A 16095-nucleotide genomic window follows, 5' to 3' on the forward strand; every position below is an offset into this window, starting at 1 on the left:
GGATGACACTCCCGAGATGAGCTTGCGATTCAACTGCGATGACCTTCGATGAACGCGATCTGCCACGATTGCCTAGAATGACCGCGATCTGGCACGATTTCATCGCGATGTGAGCGCGATGTAGAAAAATCGCGCGATGTGAGCTTTACACTGCTCGAATCAGTTTGACAGCAACCAAATGACAATCTTGCTGAAATTCGATTCGAGCAGTGGAAGAGAAAATCAAAACAAAATAAACACTTGGAAAAAGTGGCTGTTGGAGGATAAATTTTCTACCGGATTATAAAAACCTGGTCCATCCGAAGTTTCTCGTTAATCAAGAAGGACAACCGGAAGCCCGCCATAAAGGAAAAGGACGGCGGCTGCAAGAATTTTCGCCGAAGAGAATTCCAAGCCGGAATAACCCTGCAAAAGGCGAGGAAATCGCCGCTGTCTATTCGCCAGTTCATGTCGGTGGTTTTGCATTCACGCCGGCGGCCACGACCGCAACCAGTACGGCCACGAGCAGTGCCACGAGGTGCCAGAGCAGAAGGTTTCCGATGGAAGTAGCAGCCCGGCCAGAAGCAGCTCGAGCTCGAGTGGTAAAGGTGGAGGCAACACCACGACAACGAACAGTAGCAACAACAGAAGTGGTCCGGCTATACCGCTTGGAGCAGCTTGGAGACAACCGAAACTGCCGCCTCGACGGCCGCCGCCGAAGAAGACCAAGCCGGAATGACCCCTGTGCATGGTGAGGAAGTCACCGTTGTCGATTCGCCAGCCGAACGACATCCCATGTCGACGCCCCAGATGAGGTTCCTGTGCCGGAAGTCGTCGCTGAAACCGCGGTCTTCGAGCCCAAATCCAACCCGATCCCCTGCCTTCCATGCCTCCTTCCCCCAGGTTATGGTGTTCGCAGAAGCATCCATGTCCCAGACCAGTACAAAATCCAAGCCTAAGGTGGCGACAGCGACCAACACAATATGGTTCCTACGTCGTCACATCAGTGTCGGCGAACGTCATCCAGACTACGAACCACCTAATCAGTTAGCTGGACGCACAATCGCTCGAGCCGGCCGGTAGTATTTGCATCCACGAGCCCCACGAGTTACCAAAGCAGAAGGTTTCCGATGGAACTAGCAGTGTTATCTCGGAAAGTAGCAGCCCGGCCAGAAGCAGCACGAGCTCGAGTGGCGGAGGTGGAGGCAACATCACGACACAACCAGTATCAACAACAGAAGTGGTACGACTGTACCGCTTGGAGCAGCTGTAACGGTGGCCACAGCTAGTGGAAATAGCAGCAGCATCAATTCCGAGCACGAGAACCTGCCCAACCACCTGGCCCTGAAGATGCTTTGCAACCAAAATGGCCTGCAGAGGATCGCGCAACAGTTCATGATAAACCCTCTCAGATCCCCACCGCTCAGCTACTCGGTCCCCACCGCTCAGTCGTTGCCGCCGCCCAGTGGTAAAGGACTACCCAACATTGAGGACTCACACGTGCTCTGTCGCTGCGAGCCCGGCGCCACTTGACTGTCGTAATTAACATTCTCGCTCTTCTTGTTTGCACACTTTTCAAACGCCGAAATGGTCGATCTGTTGCGAATCTTCTGCGAGGTCAAGCACGAATTCTGGTCGGTCCTACTGCCACACCCACGCGAGTTTGTCCAGTTTTTTGCACCAGCACGTGTCCAATATCATTCAGCACAAGGCTGGAGCGCACGACATGAAGAACGAGTCGGAGAACGAAACCATGTCGAAGTGCATCGGCGAAATCTACCCTATCTGAACTAGTCGCTCGGGACGCTCAACCCGGGGAACGTTTTGGTGGTGGCGCCGGACGACATCCCGATTGCCCTGCAGGTAAGCAAGTCGACAGAGTAATTATCTTGCTAAATCTAAAAACGACTCTTTAAAAATCATCAGGAAATAGCGGGTAATCTCAGCTGTATGCGTACGCGTACGTAAACCTAATCGGCATAAACTCGTTCTACAAGGCACGATGGGCCGGCAACCAGAACCAGCTGGTGACGTCAGGGAAGTCGTCGCCAATCGAAGACGACCTGGCCGACGCCGAAGAGTGTGATTTTCGGCAGGCAGCGGCCGCGGCTGGCCATCTGATACATATGACCCGAACTACCAGATCTCGGACAAGCTTCAGCTGAGGAATGGTTCGTCGGAGGTGGCGGACGGCTCGCGGGAAACCATCTGCGAGAGGTTTGAGTGAATCGCCGAGTTACAAGTACAAGTGATCGGCCAAGAATTGCCGTTGCCGAGCCAGTGGAATCGATTTGATACCACAGGAAAGGTTTGACCACCCAGAAAGAAACCAGTTTGGAGCAGCAGCCGCGCATTCAGTAGAAACTTGAGGTATCAGGTTGTTCAGGTTCAGGCTCACGCAGCGCGTCAACACTGTCTACACGGAGGCAGTCTTCCAGAGCTTCTCCTGCGACCTTCTCCACTACCTCAACGCATTCCCCGAAAGGTGCCGCGAAATCTGGGTCAAATTTGGTACCCAACTCATCTCCCAAGGCTTACTTACCAAAGAGGACAAAGGACTGTTTATGAAAAATCATTGCAAACAGAAGAAGCTCCTCCAGTCGTAGAAGATGGACATAACTGGGACCGAAGGCGTTCACCATCGACCGGATGTCGACAAGATGGCCGTCTTGTATGCCATTCTGAACGAGATGGTCTTACCTGTAACCTCCTGGCGCAAATCTATACCACGACTTCAACCTGATTCAGTTTATCTTCAGATCACTTCCGACGAGAGAATCATCATGAATAGCAGCGCCCGAATACTGTGCACCGTCGGGATGGAATCAATCGCTAACATCGGCAAGAAGGTCGGCTTCAACGTGAAATAATGTCTGTGCGATTCCTTTTAAATTCGTGTATTTATTAAGTCAACTTGTTATTATTATTTATTTTCAATAAATATTGCGGTCCGTGATCCCGTGCTATCACGAGGACGCCACTCTGGAGGGCCAGGTCGCGTTAAATCGCCCTGTGAAAGGTACACGTTCACAGTCAACTCAATCAGAATTCTTAAACGGAATTCAATTCGAATCGTTTACAAATTCCGTTTTAAACGCAACAACCAGTTTCGTTTACGTACCGGTTGTTGCGTTTGAAGCGGAATTCGTAAACGATTCGAATTGAAATCTGTTTAAGAATCCCTATTGAGTTGACTGGGTTACCACACCTGAACGGGGCTAGCTTCCGGTGGATCTTCACGCTCACATTGTTGGGATCACTTTCAAATGCATCCAGTACGATCTGCATCGTGGCCAGTTGCTGATGCTGCGGTTTTATCCAAACCGTTGATGATGAGATAAGTTGCGCGCGAGAAAAGCGATTTAGTCGTCTCTGATGGCCCGCTTCGCTCTTCGCTGCCGGGGGATCTGCTTGTGGGACATTTTGTCGCTGTTTAAAGGAGTTTTGGATTTTGTTGAGCGTCTCCGCGGGAATCCACTACGAAGTCGACGTCCTTGGGGTTGGTGGTTCCGGTTTCTTGGGCACCATCGGCGATTGCTTGCGCTTGTCGTTGTTTTTCAATATCCCTCACTCCTCCAGACTGACCACGGCAATCTGCAGCGCAACCCTCACGCGTCCTGTTTCCCCCGTTGAAGCCCGTCTGGTGACAAAAGTTCGCTCCCTCGGTGCCGGAGACCTCCTCCAGCTTATTGTCCCGCTTGCCGCGCCAATTGTGGCACACAAAGCTGGCCGTTTCCAGCGGGACGCAGATCACGCGCCAATCGTTCGGCCTTTTGAAGTAGATGACGTACTTGGGCAGGCCGCCGATTCCGTGCTCGCCCTCCAGCTCGTACAGGTGCTCCTTACAGGGGCAAAAGTGCACCTCGACTCGATTCCGGACGGCCTTTTCCACGATGGCCCCTTGCCGGCCACCAACGGTTCGCGTAGTAAAGCACCTTGTTGATGAACTCCGCGGCGACCTAAGCTTTGGCCTTTTCAAAGCGCTTGACCACGTCTTCGACGTCGTCCGCCGTCGCATTCCAAGCCGGATTGAAGTGCCTCACGCGGGAACTCGTGTACTTGGGCTCACCCTAAAACATCGGAACGCCGTTATCAATTCCATCCAACTCAGCGATTAACGTGTCGTACAACTTGCGATAAACCCCACGAACCAACTCCTCCTCCGGATTCGCAATCGAGTTCCGCTCCAAAATCTTCCGAATCACTTCCTCCCCAAAGTAGGTATCAACCCAGTTGAACTCAACCGAATCTCCCGCTTAACCTCAACCTCCGGCCTCAGCGAGTTCAGCGTCTCCTGAAAACTTGCCTGGTGATGATCGTACCGGTTCTTTGCCGGGTCAAACACCGCCTTGCGAACCAAGGAACCGCTGGCCGAGGACGAGCAGCTGCACGACGACTGCGGCCAGGAACACGTACAGGAAGAACGTTTCGCCGTCCAGGCCCTCGTCGACCTTGATGGCGAAACAAAGCCTGGACGGTTTCCATGATGAAATCATTGCTTCCTTTGTTGGAACTCAAATGGGTAGCCGGCCGGAAGCTCAAACTGCGAACCAGATTCAACGGAGTGCAGCGGACCGGCAAACAACAAGAACGTATCGGCGTCGCGAGATTTCAGCGTTTCCGGCTAATCGTCCGTTTCCTCAGCCTGGTCCATTACCGACGCGTCCTCTCCCACAACCTCCGCGTTCAACTCATCCTCGGCGGCGTGGGCCATCAACCGGGAACCACCGTCCACGGTGAGCAGAACCAGCAGGGCAAAAATCAACAGAATCATTTTCACTCGAATCCGAATCCACATTCGTTGTTTATTTTTATTTTTGACTGCTCGAATACATCAAAATAAACATTTTACAGTGCGGCTAGTTTCACAGAAAACTGCAAGAAAGAATATTTCATGGCAACCCTGACTGCTTGAACAAGAATTTTCATTCGAGCACGATCTGACCACGATGAGCACGATGGGCGCGATCTGGCGCGATTTGCCGCGATGAGCAAAAAACAACCACGATGAAGGGGCGATGAGCGAATAAGGTGGAATTTGATGCGATTTGGTGCGATTTTAACCAAATCGCGAAGTGTCATCCCCCTCGGATCAGGGAACAAAATGTTACAAAGTGCAGCGTAAAAGTCGCGGCGATCGGTGTTATTACACCTTGGCAACTCAGCAGGCCACGACTCGCTGCGCTCGCAGACCAAGATAATTCAATTAAAGGTGCACCCAAAGTAGGCGCTCGCGAGCGTGTGAAAGTGTTGCCAGAGGATTCCGCAAGATTAGGATCAATCAATTCGGCAGCGAGTGTCAAGTAGAAGATTGAACCAGTTCTTCAAGCTGGGCCGTAATTGACGGCTCAGCGCGCAGCGCTGTCACTTTGCGGTCACTTAATTTAGAGCCGCTAAACGCGACGTGATTGCGTCTAGTGGACTCACACGTGAGAGATTACAATCGCGGCCTGGACGTTGACTGTGTTGACGTTTTGCGCAGGAGATCTCCCGACGGCATCATAATTATCGCTTCCCATAAATCAGTGGCGCGCACAAACCCTGTGCCGACGATCCTTTTACGACATAATTAATTAATTTAATGAATTGAAAATGCGCCAGTTATTTTGAGTTCATTAGAGAGAGTGCTGGCAACACTGGCCGGTCCATCGGGAGCAATATTGACACAATCGGAGCGAATGCTTTCACACCTCGGGAAGTCTGCTGCTGGCGCAGCAGGCCTTGCCATTTCAGAGACCGCTGCTGATTGATAGCCTTCCACGGCCTGCTTGGCTACCCAATTCAGCGGACGTGCCCGGAATGCCTTCGCGAAACTTTTTCCTTGTTAGAAAAAGAGAGCCGAGCATGTCGTGCTGCTCAACTTTTGACCGCGCAGCGCTGAACTTTGTTCCAGCCTCTTTCGTGTCCCACCTTCCTTTCGAGAGGCAGCGTTTTCTATAGAATCTTAATTAATCGAACAATTTAAATTGCCTACCGGTTGTCCCCTCCCCCTCCCGTCCAGCTTCAATTGGAACCGAAACAACACGGCTTCGCCGAAACACAGAAATCGAGTTGCAACAACCATATTTCATTTGTTCACCTCGCTTCCCACCGTCCCACCCTTTCTCCATCCACCTTGGTCGGATGCTGCTGGTGCTGCTTCTGCGGACCAATCGCCAAATTGCGATCTTCTTTCGACCTCGTCGCTGAAGCTGGAACCACTGCAAGAAACACAAGAGGGGGCACAAAAAAGTCACAATTAAAATCACGCAGTTAATTAAAAGAAACACCAAATAGGCTACACAATATCTGGTCGCCCGGATCGCCCAGCTAATCCGCTGGAAGTCCTGGTCCGAGACCCTGTGGTGGAGGGCTCACCGAAACCGGCACCGATCGTGTTGCCAGAAATACCTTAATTATTTTATCTCTTTCTCTCGAAAGAGGGCGCGCAACACTTTATGGAACCTGGAGGTGACTTATGGTGTGACAGTGTCGCACCCCTCGGGAAGCCCCCTTCAGGATGACATTACTTTGTCGTTTGCTGAATTTGCATCCGCTATTTTAATTGTCTTCGCTAACGATCGCACTAATCTCAGTAGGCCATACGAGAGTACGCTTGTTGACTATTTTGCATTGCGAATTAATGAGGTGGAAGTCGTGTCTCCCAACAGACTGTCCACGGGCTAGTCGTCTTCATGGCTTGCTGTTCTTTTGTTTTGGTCCAAAGTTCGGAGGACGCCTACTTTGCATACCTCGGTCGCACGTGTTTCTAACCTCCATTGCGGATCAATTCCGGATGCTCTCAAATCTGCAAGAAAGAACAAAGTTAATTTCATTAAATTGGCCTGCGATTCTGACACGTCACAGCCTACTAGAGTGGCGTAACATTGTTTTAATTCGATTCGTTCTCCGGGCCGCGCGCGTTGTTGTGGTCCGAAAACATAACCTCACCGAGGTTCAGAACCGGGAGTTCACCCGACCTCCTGCTCTTCCTCCTGCCGCTCTCCTACTGTTTATCATTAGTTAAGGTCATTATCGTTGTGTTTTGTGCTTTTTCGGGCTTCTCTGCTATTATTTTGATTTTAAGACGCGCTTCTCACACTCTTTTTCGCTGCGCCGTCTTGTTGTTCTGCTTCTCCTTCTTCTCTTTGACTACACTCGTTCGCGGCGAGAACGAACGAAAAAATCCGGTAGAACCTGTTTTCGGCTGGCTGGCCGGCTTCCCCTCCCGAAAACGACGCGAAGACACCCGGAGGGCCCTGCAACCAACTGGAAGGAAGGGGTGAGGGAGAAATAAAAGTTTCTATCTAATAGATTTGATTACTCCTATGTAATTTACTATTAATTTTCAATTAGTTACTTGTGGGCTTCGATCGGGCGCGCTCACACGAACCCTTTCGTCCGAGGAAACAAAAGAAAGAGACGAACCCGCGTTGAACCTTGAAATTCCGACGGTGTGTGCGCGCCTTGATTGGTACCAGTCAATTATCTGGCCAGTCCCGGCTAGATCGGCGTTGTTCGACGCCGTTGCCTTCCATTTTTGACAACACTGTCACGTTTGACGTTTTCGTAGCTGTCAAAAGTGCACGCTAAAACCAGCTCGGACGATTTCCCGACAGCATGCTCCCACTTCGACACAACAGCGTGAACTCGAACAAATGTCGCGCTGACAGCGTCACTTGAACCGGAGAGGAGAAAACAACTACAATAACTTCTAACAATTGCAGCATAAATTTATGGCTTATCAAATTGTCATCAAATAACTACCATTTCGCTGCTCCGTCTTGGGACCCCTTGTGACACCAACTCGGCGCAGAGAAAGAGAGAGCGAGAGATGACAATCTCGGCTGACAATCTTCCGTGCTCGCGGAGCGAGCAAGAGAGGCAGTATTAATAATAAATAAACACTTAATCATACATAATTGAACGAGTAAAACATTGTTAAAAAATTTAATTCTGCAATAAATCTCCGCGCGTCCGCGGACACACTGCTGTGGCCAAGTGTTTTACGACCAGGGGTCCGAGCAGGCCGTCGACGACGGCGTTGTAAATTCAATGTAACCGAGAGTAAACACAAAAATTGTACACACTCACGGTGTTTATGGTTGGCTTGCTTTCGTTACCCTCTTCTCGTTTTCTGCGGTTTTCGGAAACGCCATTGTGTTTAGGGTCTTCTCGATTACCCGATGGGTCGCAACATTATCCAGCGAGTAAACAAATCGTAACACGTGTGACACCAGTCGCAAGCTTTCGCTTTCGCGCGCAAACGTCACTTTGACAGTTGTGCCGCGTTTCTAGTGTCCAGCCCCTCGCCGTCGGCGTCTTATCAAAACACCCGAATCAGAGTTGCCGGAGGCGCACGGGCTCCTACGATGATGACCGCGCGCGCGGTCAATATTTGACAAGTCATTACCGGGCCCCGCAGGGGGGGTAGGTGGCGAGCTCTTTTGTTTTGCCCGCTAGAATGGGGCAGGGCGGCGCGCGAGCGCTCTCCTGTCAAACAAACAATAGCCGCTCAGCGGCGGCTAAACGTTCCTTTTTCTAGCCTTTTATTTTGAGAGTGTGCGTGTGTGTGTGTGCGCAAGGAGGAAGGTCAAAAATTTGAATAAACTCTTCCCACGCTACAGAGTTGATTTTCTTCTTTAGCGCATTGTTGCGAGAGCCCGGACATTCTTCGGATGGGCAGACGACTGCGACGGCGGCCAAATTGGCCGCGCAGCGGCTGCATTCCGATAAATCAATCGATACAGCATTTTCTAATTTGCCCGTCGTAGTCCTCATTAGCAAACCGAGAGCCCAAGTGGGCCGCGCTTGTTGACACTGGCGAAACCCCAGAAGCCCCGAAAAATACGAAACGAAAACAAAGTCGACAAAAAAAAAGATGGCGACGGCGGCGGCTAAATCTGTTTGTTGTTCGCGAGCCGACTTGATCAAAAACTGACACTTGAGTGTTTCACCTTGTCACTCATTAGGAGCGCGCCCAGGGGTGATTGAGCACCCGAAACGTCAAAACACTTGACTCTGACTACTGCGATTGACGCGGCTCGCTTTTCGTTATTGTTGTTGTTTACACATTTTTAATTCCGTTTTCTTCCCACAGATGTCGCCCCGGCTGGCGAGGTCCGCTGTGCAACGAGTGCATGGTCTACCCGGGCTGCCGGCACGGCTACTGCAACGGAAGTGCCTGGCAGTGCATCTGTGATACCAACTGGGGTGGAATCCTCTGCGATCAAGGTAGGTTTCGGTTTGGCAACACTGCCACCAACTGTCAACGCCGCGGCGTGTAGCGTGAGCGGGCACAATTAACCACTAATTACTAATTAACTGATTCGATTTTGATATCGTGAAAAAAGATAAATTGCAGTTTATTTGCGCCGCTCGTTTTGCATTCACTTATTTATATCTCTTTCGCCGTTCGGCGATTTTTTTCGAACTCTGCATAATTTATTAATCTCCAGCTCATTAAGCTGAAAAATTGGATCAATTTCGATTTTCTTTCTTTCGAACCGTTTGGCAAGTGCAGCCAACCTCGCGGCGCTGGCAATTAAAAGTCTGTGTGTGGCAATCACTGGCAGCACTGCCGCCGTCGAAGACGGCACAAAACAAAAGCTGAAGTTTTTTTTCGGGGAAATTGAGTGATTAAGCAATCGCGTAATTTCGCTTTTTAGCGATAAATCGATTAATGAGTTTGGGCTTTAAATGGTTCCGCGGCGGGGTTTATCGTTTAATTTTCGAGACGAAATTAAAACCCTTTCCCATCATGACGGTATTTGGAGAAGGGGACGGGGAAAATTACGAGCGCACTCAAAAAAAGGGGTAAAAGCAAATAAAATTCGATACAGGAAAAAAAACACAGACTTCGAGGCGAAAGTGAGTGCGCACCCCTGCGACGATGACAGTCAGTCAAAATGGAAAGGGACACCCCTCCTTTTGTCATCGAGTCCCTCTTCCCTTTTTTATTATTACTGTATCAATTACAAGGTGCATAAATCTCGGGCGCCCGCATTTAGACTGCGTGTTTGTCAACCCTTTTATTGCTTCGTTTTGTTTTCAGAGTCAGAACCCCTCGGCTTCGGTAACTGATACACAGCGTCTGTCATTCTGTTTGGCTGACAGGTCGCACCACCACCACGGCTGGGCGACTTTTTGACGGATGGGTTGGCAACTCTGCCTTCCTGCCGTCGTCGCCGACGCAGCCTACTTGGATGCTGCCGGAAGATCGTTTATGATCGGGGAGGAGAACAATAAAGTTTAATTTCATCACGTGTGTGCGTGTGTGTTTTGTACCCATTAATGGGTGCAACAATAATAAAAAAGAGCACCGAGATTTGTATCGATTGATCGTTTATTTCTTCTCTCTCTCGAAATAAAAGCAAGCATCAAAACGAGTGAGTTAGTGAAGTGAGGATGAGCGCAGGAAATTAACTGATTACTGATCGCTCACCTCAAAACACACGAACGATTTCGGGTTCGGGACTGATTGTTATTATAAATTTTCGGTGAGTGTGTAACGATCCGATATGGTCTTGCATCCGGTGAAATTTTTAATGGGATATCATGGGCCACAACGGCCTTACGGAACGGAACATGGTTTGGATGTGTGGCCTGCTTTTTTCCGTTAAACTTCGTAATCGATCGTCGATTGCGCGCCCTTTTTGGCCGTGTTTGGGGATGGTTCCGTTCGATCGAGGCAATCGAAGGTTAATTGCACTGATGAGATGGACTCTTCGTTAATTTTTTGGTGTGGTTGATGCAATTAATTGATCTTGTTTTGGGAGTTAGGGGCGTAATTTCATTATGGAACTCTTCTACGAACATTTAATTTAATTTAATTAAGTTTCTGTATCAACGTAAAATTTCATACAGTCGATTTTTTTTGTCAAAAAAAAATCAATTTTAGAATGGTAATTTTATCTGCTAAATTATATATGGGTTATTCCAGGTCAACTGAGTACACTTTTGGACTCGACCTTTACCGATTTGGACCAAACTTGGAGGGAACGTTTATCTATTGATAGTTAAAAGAAATCCCAAGTTTGGTGCTGATTGGACTATCCCTCTATTTTTGGCACCACCCTCTTTTTTGACGATTTTCTAAAAAACTTTTTTTTCTTCTAATCATAACTTTGCAACTATTTGAGCAGAAGACTTTCTACAGGTTGCATTTTATAGAAAATTATCCAAGGAATTCGATAAAAATAAAATTTCAACCCTTAAATGCCCACTAATATTATATTCTAACGTTTTAAGTATTAACATTCAGTTTTGATCAATTCCTTATATTTTTATTTGTTTTATTTTATCACCATCGTGTTCCCCGGTCAATTTTACATAATAATCAATGTAGACCTCAAACTGAAATGAACTATTAGCAAGATACAACGATTTTACTGAAAAAAGTTTAATTTTAAGCAGCACTAGGAAGTACACGGTGTACTTTTCAACAAAAAGTGAGTATGTGAGAAACTTATTTCGGATGTGAATTCATAGGACAGAGTGCAGCGCATGGAAAAGTGCTTATTAAATACATTTAACATAATCACATAAATCACCATAACAAATCATTTTTAACATCTTTTTCCCATTTGGCTAATTTTGATTTTTTTTCTGGTTTTGCTAGAATAAATTAGATATTTTTATTTTTAACCGTTTTGGGGCCCAATTCTTGTTTTGTAACCTTAGCTTGCCAGTGTACAACATGATTTGTGTCCTTAATTTGTTCTGAATTTTCATCAATTTAGAATTAAAATCAAAATCGGATGAAATCACTTTTCACAGCATTATTTTTTTTTCAATTTTTAAAGCCGTTTTAGAATCTTTAATTTTTGTATTGTTCCAGATTATGCACACACACTTTGTTGCGACTTGAAAGCTAGTAGTTTAAATAGAAACTCGAAAAGTGGAAAACACTTACAAAATAGAAAAAGTAAGTGACAAACAATGAAAAACTGAAAATAGGCAAATATGTCCGGTTCAAATGTTCCGACTTTTTATCAAAACTTTTTATGAAACCAATTTTTCTCAAAGTTATCTTTTTTAATTTTAAATATATATCATATCATATAAACATATTTCTTTATTGGTTTATGTTGGGTTAAGGCTGGGTGCAGAATAGTTATCCGCAAAGCGGCCTCAATTTAGAACTGTCAAAGCGGAACCAATTTACTGTTTGGAAAATGATGCCATGAATTGGCAAGTATTGTAATCGATCTATAATTTATTTTGTCAGGAATAAAAAAGTCGAGGGCGTCGAGCTTTTGAGTCAGTCTTAAGAAAAGGGATGAAATCGAGATTGTCTCAATTCGTTGCCCATCGTTTAGTCTACAAAAAAAAAAACACGAAGAACTTAATTTTTCAGCGAAAACTTCAATATGTATCATCAGATCCAAAATGTTTCAAAACGAGTCACTTCAACAGCAAAAAATATGTCACGCTTGAGCTTGAACAAAGCTTTCTACTTTGTTTATGTTTACAGCTGTAGTTCAGTTGAATTAGTGAAGAGCAGTGGGGATCATTCGGAAATCACTTTACGCATTCTGTCTTTTCAGCACCCAGGGTTAAGGTACCAAAAAAGCTTAAATTTTTTTTAACTGGTTTATTTTTTATCAACTTTCATCGTATTTTTGAAATAAAACAACAAATAAAATACGTTTTTCTGTTCTAATTTTTGGTCTTTAGTTAAACCAGTACTGCCTAATCATTTTCTTTTTTCTTACAATTTGTGAGTTTAAATAAAAAGCTAATTGGGTCCTAAAATGAAGCTTAGATTGCTGATATTATTGTTTACAGCAATAAAGCTTATTTTTCTGAGTACAATGACCCTTTGTACGAGCACAAAGAGTTTAAAATGGATTTTTAAATCAATTTTGAAAAATTAACCTTGCGGTCCTTCTTGACAGAAAAGCTCCTACTTGACAGCTCGTTCCAAGGGGACCATAGTTGATCCATCGAAAAAATGTTGTCTTGTCAAAAAAAAAATTTTCATTAAAATGAAAAAAGTGAACAGAAATGGTTTTTAATCGTGTTTTTTACCGTTGTACATAAAAATTGACATGGGACTTTAGTACCCAATTGTTTTTTTTTTCTACTTTTTTCAACTTTCAGTTTGAAGTTGATTTGGTCTCTTAAACTTCATTACCGTAAAACGGGGTGACTTTGATAGCCGAGGTGACTTTGATAGGTTTGCGATTTTTCCGCAAAATGAAGAGTACAATTAAAATACGTAAGGAATGGTTCAGAAACATACTGACCGTGGTAGAGAAGTGTTCAAAGTACCTCATGAAGAACTTTTCATAAATTTTTGAAAAGTTTATAAAGTTAGTTAACTATAGTTAAGAAAATGTGGATGAAAGTCATTATTTTAAACTTCTCAAAGTGTCATGATTTTCTCAATGAACATGATTTTTAATCGGAAAACGGAATGCATTTTCGGATTCTTTGGACAATTTTCCACTAGGAGAAGGTTAAATAAGTTTGTAAATAATAAATAATATGTGTTTTTGAAACACAATTTAATTTTTTTTCCAAATTTATAGGCAAATACAGTTGAACAAATTTCATGTAAAATGTGAAAACTTGTGATTCGTGCTTCGAATTCAGTATAAAATGCAATATAAATCGATAATTTTATAAACAAAACTATTTTTAACAAATTTCAGGCAAAATTCAGACTTTTTAACAATTTTACCTAAAATTTATAGGTATTTTGTCAAAAAGCTTATAAACTTAGTTAACTTAATATAAACATTGATTTTTTTCTTACAAACTATATCAGCTACTTTAGTGATGGTACATTTAACGTACAAATATAGTTTGAACATCTTAAATATGATTTAAACAAGAAAAACTATGACTATCAAAGTCACCCCGGATTTAAAACCAAGAATTTTTAACGTAACTATTTTTCTAAACACTATTGAAAAAACTTTTTTTCCAAAATAGTGCATGGACTTTGTGTGGCCTACCCCAGTACATGTTTTATAAATAATAATCTTGAGAAAAACCTAACCTGTTGGAAAATATTCTAAAAACAAATTGAAATCCTATCAAAGTCACCCCGGTTTACGGTACTTATTTCATATTTTTTTTAAAGTTCCAATAAACAAAATTTTGGTTATTTGCATTTTTGGTGTTTCTGAAACCGCCTTAAATCAGAAGTATTCAAAAACACCTAAAAATAAAAAAAATAATGTTGTTTTTGTTAATCGGACCTATTGAAAAACTCTAGAAAAAAATGTTTTTGTTCTGATTAAAGTATCAAACCAGTTTGGACTTTATTTACACTCAAATTCCGATGGTTCAGCACCAACTGTCGTCAAACTTACGGGGTCACTTTTTCGTTGGACACCCCTTTTACACGGAGTTCACACACACTACCAAATGTTTTGATAGTGTGCGTGAGCGCCGTGTAAAAAGTGACAGTTCGTCACTTTTTGGTTTGACTTTGACCAACCAACGGGGTACAAACTAAAAAAGTGTCAAACGAAAAAGTGACCCACTACCGGGGGTTGAGTGTACTGGTTTGATACCTTAGCATACCAATTTCCGATCGGTTTGGTGTCATTAATCATTCTAACATTTGGTGGAGAAGTGCGGTGCTTCGGTGGACGCGCAGTCCTGTTTTTTCGGGATAATTTTCGTCTCTTTTGTGTCGCTCTTTGTGTGCATGGGGTGATTGGTTTGATGTGATTAGGTTTTATTTATTTTTTTTATGTTGTTTTCTTTCTCTTAATTTCCGCAGTCTGATTTGCGATGCCTTTCCGTCGGTTCGCAGTGTTTTTTCGCGTTCGTCTTCGGTGTGTTTTTCGGTTTTTTCGCGTGCGTGTATGTGTGTTAAGGTGCGGCTGGCTCTGGTTGTCATCGATGACAATTGAGCCAGTCTGATTTGCGATGCCCTTCCGTCGGGTCGGAAGGTTTTTTTTTTTTTTTTTTTTTTCGCGTTCGTCGTCGGTGTGCAACAACAACAAAACCTTATCATACAATTTCAGCTCGATAAACATCGTAACTCGTCGTTCGCTTCGTTAATCAGTACTCTACTAAACATCAATCATGTAAAACTCATAAAAACAGCTCAATCAAAAAGTACACTGTTAAATTCTTCATCATTTAATTACAAATAATTTTGGTTCTATCTTTCCACAGCCGGCTGTCTAAGATTAAACCATTTCAATTAAAAGTTAACAGCCGATAAACGGGAAATGTCTCATCCGCAACATCCGATTGCTTGCCTTGAGAATAAAACATAATACCTTTCAACAAACACTATGATTTTGGGTCGCATCATCATCTTCTATGATGAATCCTGACCAAACACCCTATCCTACTAACAAGTTTTCAGGTTCCTGGCGCTCGTGGGGTGTAAGCACAGAGTAAATCAGCTGCCCTAGTAGCAACCTGCGCTAACTAACATTCCCGTCCCTTAAAATCGAGATCTACAAACTGACATGGCGGGCGCCGTTGGTGGCCAATGACTGTTACCTATTCGCAACTGATCTAGCTTTAGCAATCATGGTGTTTTCTCTTTTCGGCGCATTCATACATGCTGTTGATAAGGGAAACACCACTAGATCGTCGAAGCATATAATCAGTAGTGCTGAAAGGATATTACGGTTCTGTTCAGCAACGGAGGGGCAACCATGGGTGATCTCTCATGCTCATGCTCATGCTCATTAATCATTCTAACATTTGGTGAAGTCGAAATTGTCAATCTTGATTTGTTACCCTCAAATTTTTTGTTTCTTTTGATACCTTATCAAAATTGAAATTTGAACAACGGAACTTTTATTCTGCTATGGTACCTTATCTTCCAAATCTCAAACTGTTGTGGTAAGGATTTTTTGAATTTTCACTAAACCAACTTCTGGGTGGCACCACAATCACAGCCAACTACGTCCGATGACGTACTTCTGACACCTTTAGAACTAGACCGACGGCGACAATCGCGGCCGGTCTAGATCAAACTCCAAAGGCCTACTATTTCCCGCCCTAGAGCCACGTGTCATCCGGTCATCTGTTCCGATTTCCTTTCCTTCTTGTGGCGGCGCCTCGTACCGAGGGCAAACCCTCCTAATTCAATTAAGAATTAAAAAATAAACCTAGAAAGGGGTGGCGCTGCGCGCCGGGTGCGATGAATAGACA

The 16095-nt window shown here is 44.8% G+C and overlaps 1 protein-coding gene and 1 pseudogene across 1 annotated transcript in view; one reads left to right on the forward strand and one right to left on the reverse strand.

Moving 5' to 3' along the window:
* Positions 1 to 199: 199 nt before the first annotated feature.
* Positions 200 to 4471, reverse strand: LOC120423359 (MYG1 protein-like; annotated as a pseudogene).
* Positions 4472 to 9017: 4546 nt separating this feature from the next.
* The window catches only part of LOC120423337 (protein serrate), a gene marked incomplete at its 5' end in the record, with an annotated part of 36063 nt that continues 28985 nt past the window's right edge, over positions 9018 to 16095 (forward strand). The window contains one exon of the mRNA XM_039587108.2: positions 9018 to 9192. Coding sequence (XP_039443042.2) covers positions 9018 to 9192 — 175 coding nt within the window. The remainder of the gene's footprint in view (positions 9193 to 16095) is intronic.

The sequence above is a fragment of the Culex pipiens genome, chromosome 1, assembly GCF_016801865.2.
Source record: "Culex pipiens pallens isolate TS chromosome 1, TS_CPP_V2, whole genome shotgun sequence".
Lineage (NCBI taxonomy): Eukaryota > Metazoa > Arthropoda > Insecta > Diptera > Culicidae > Culex > Culex pipiens.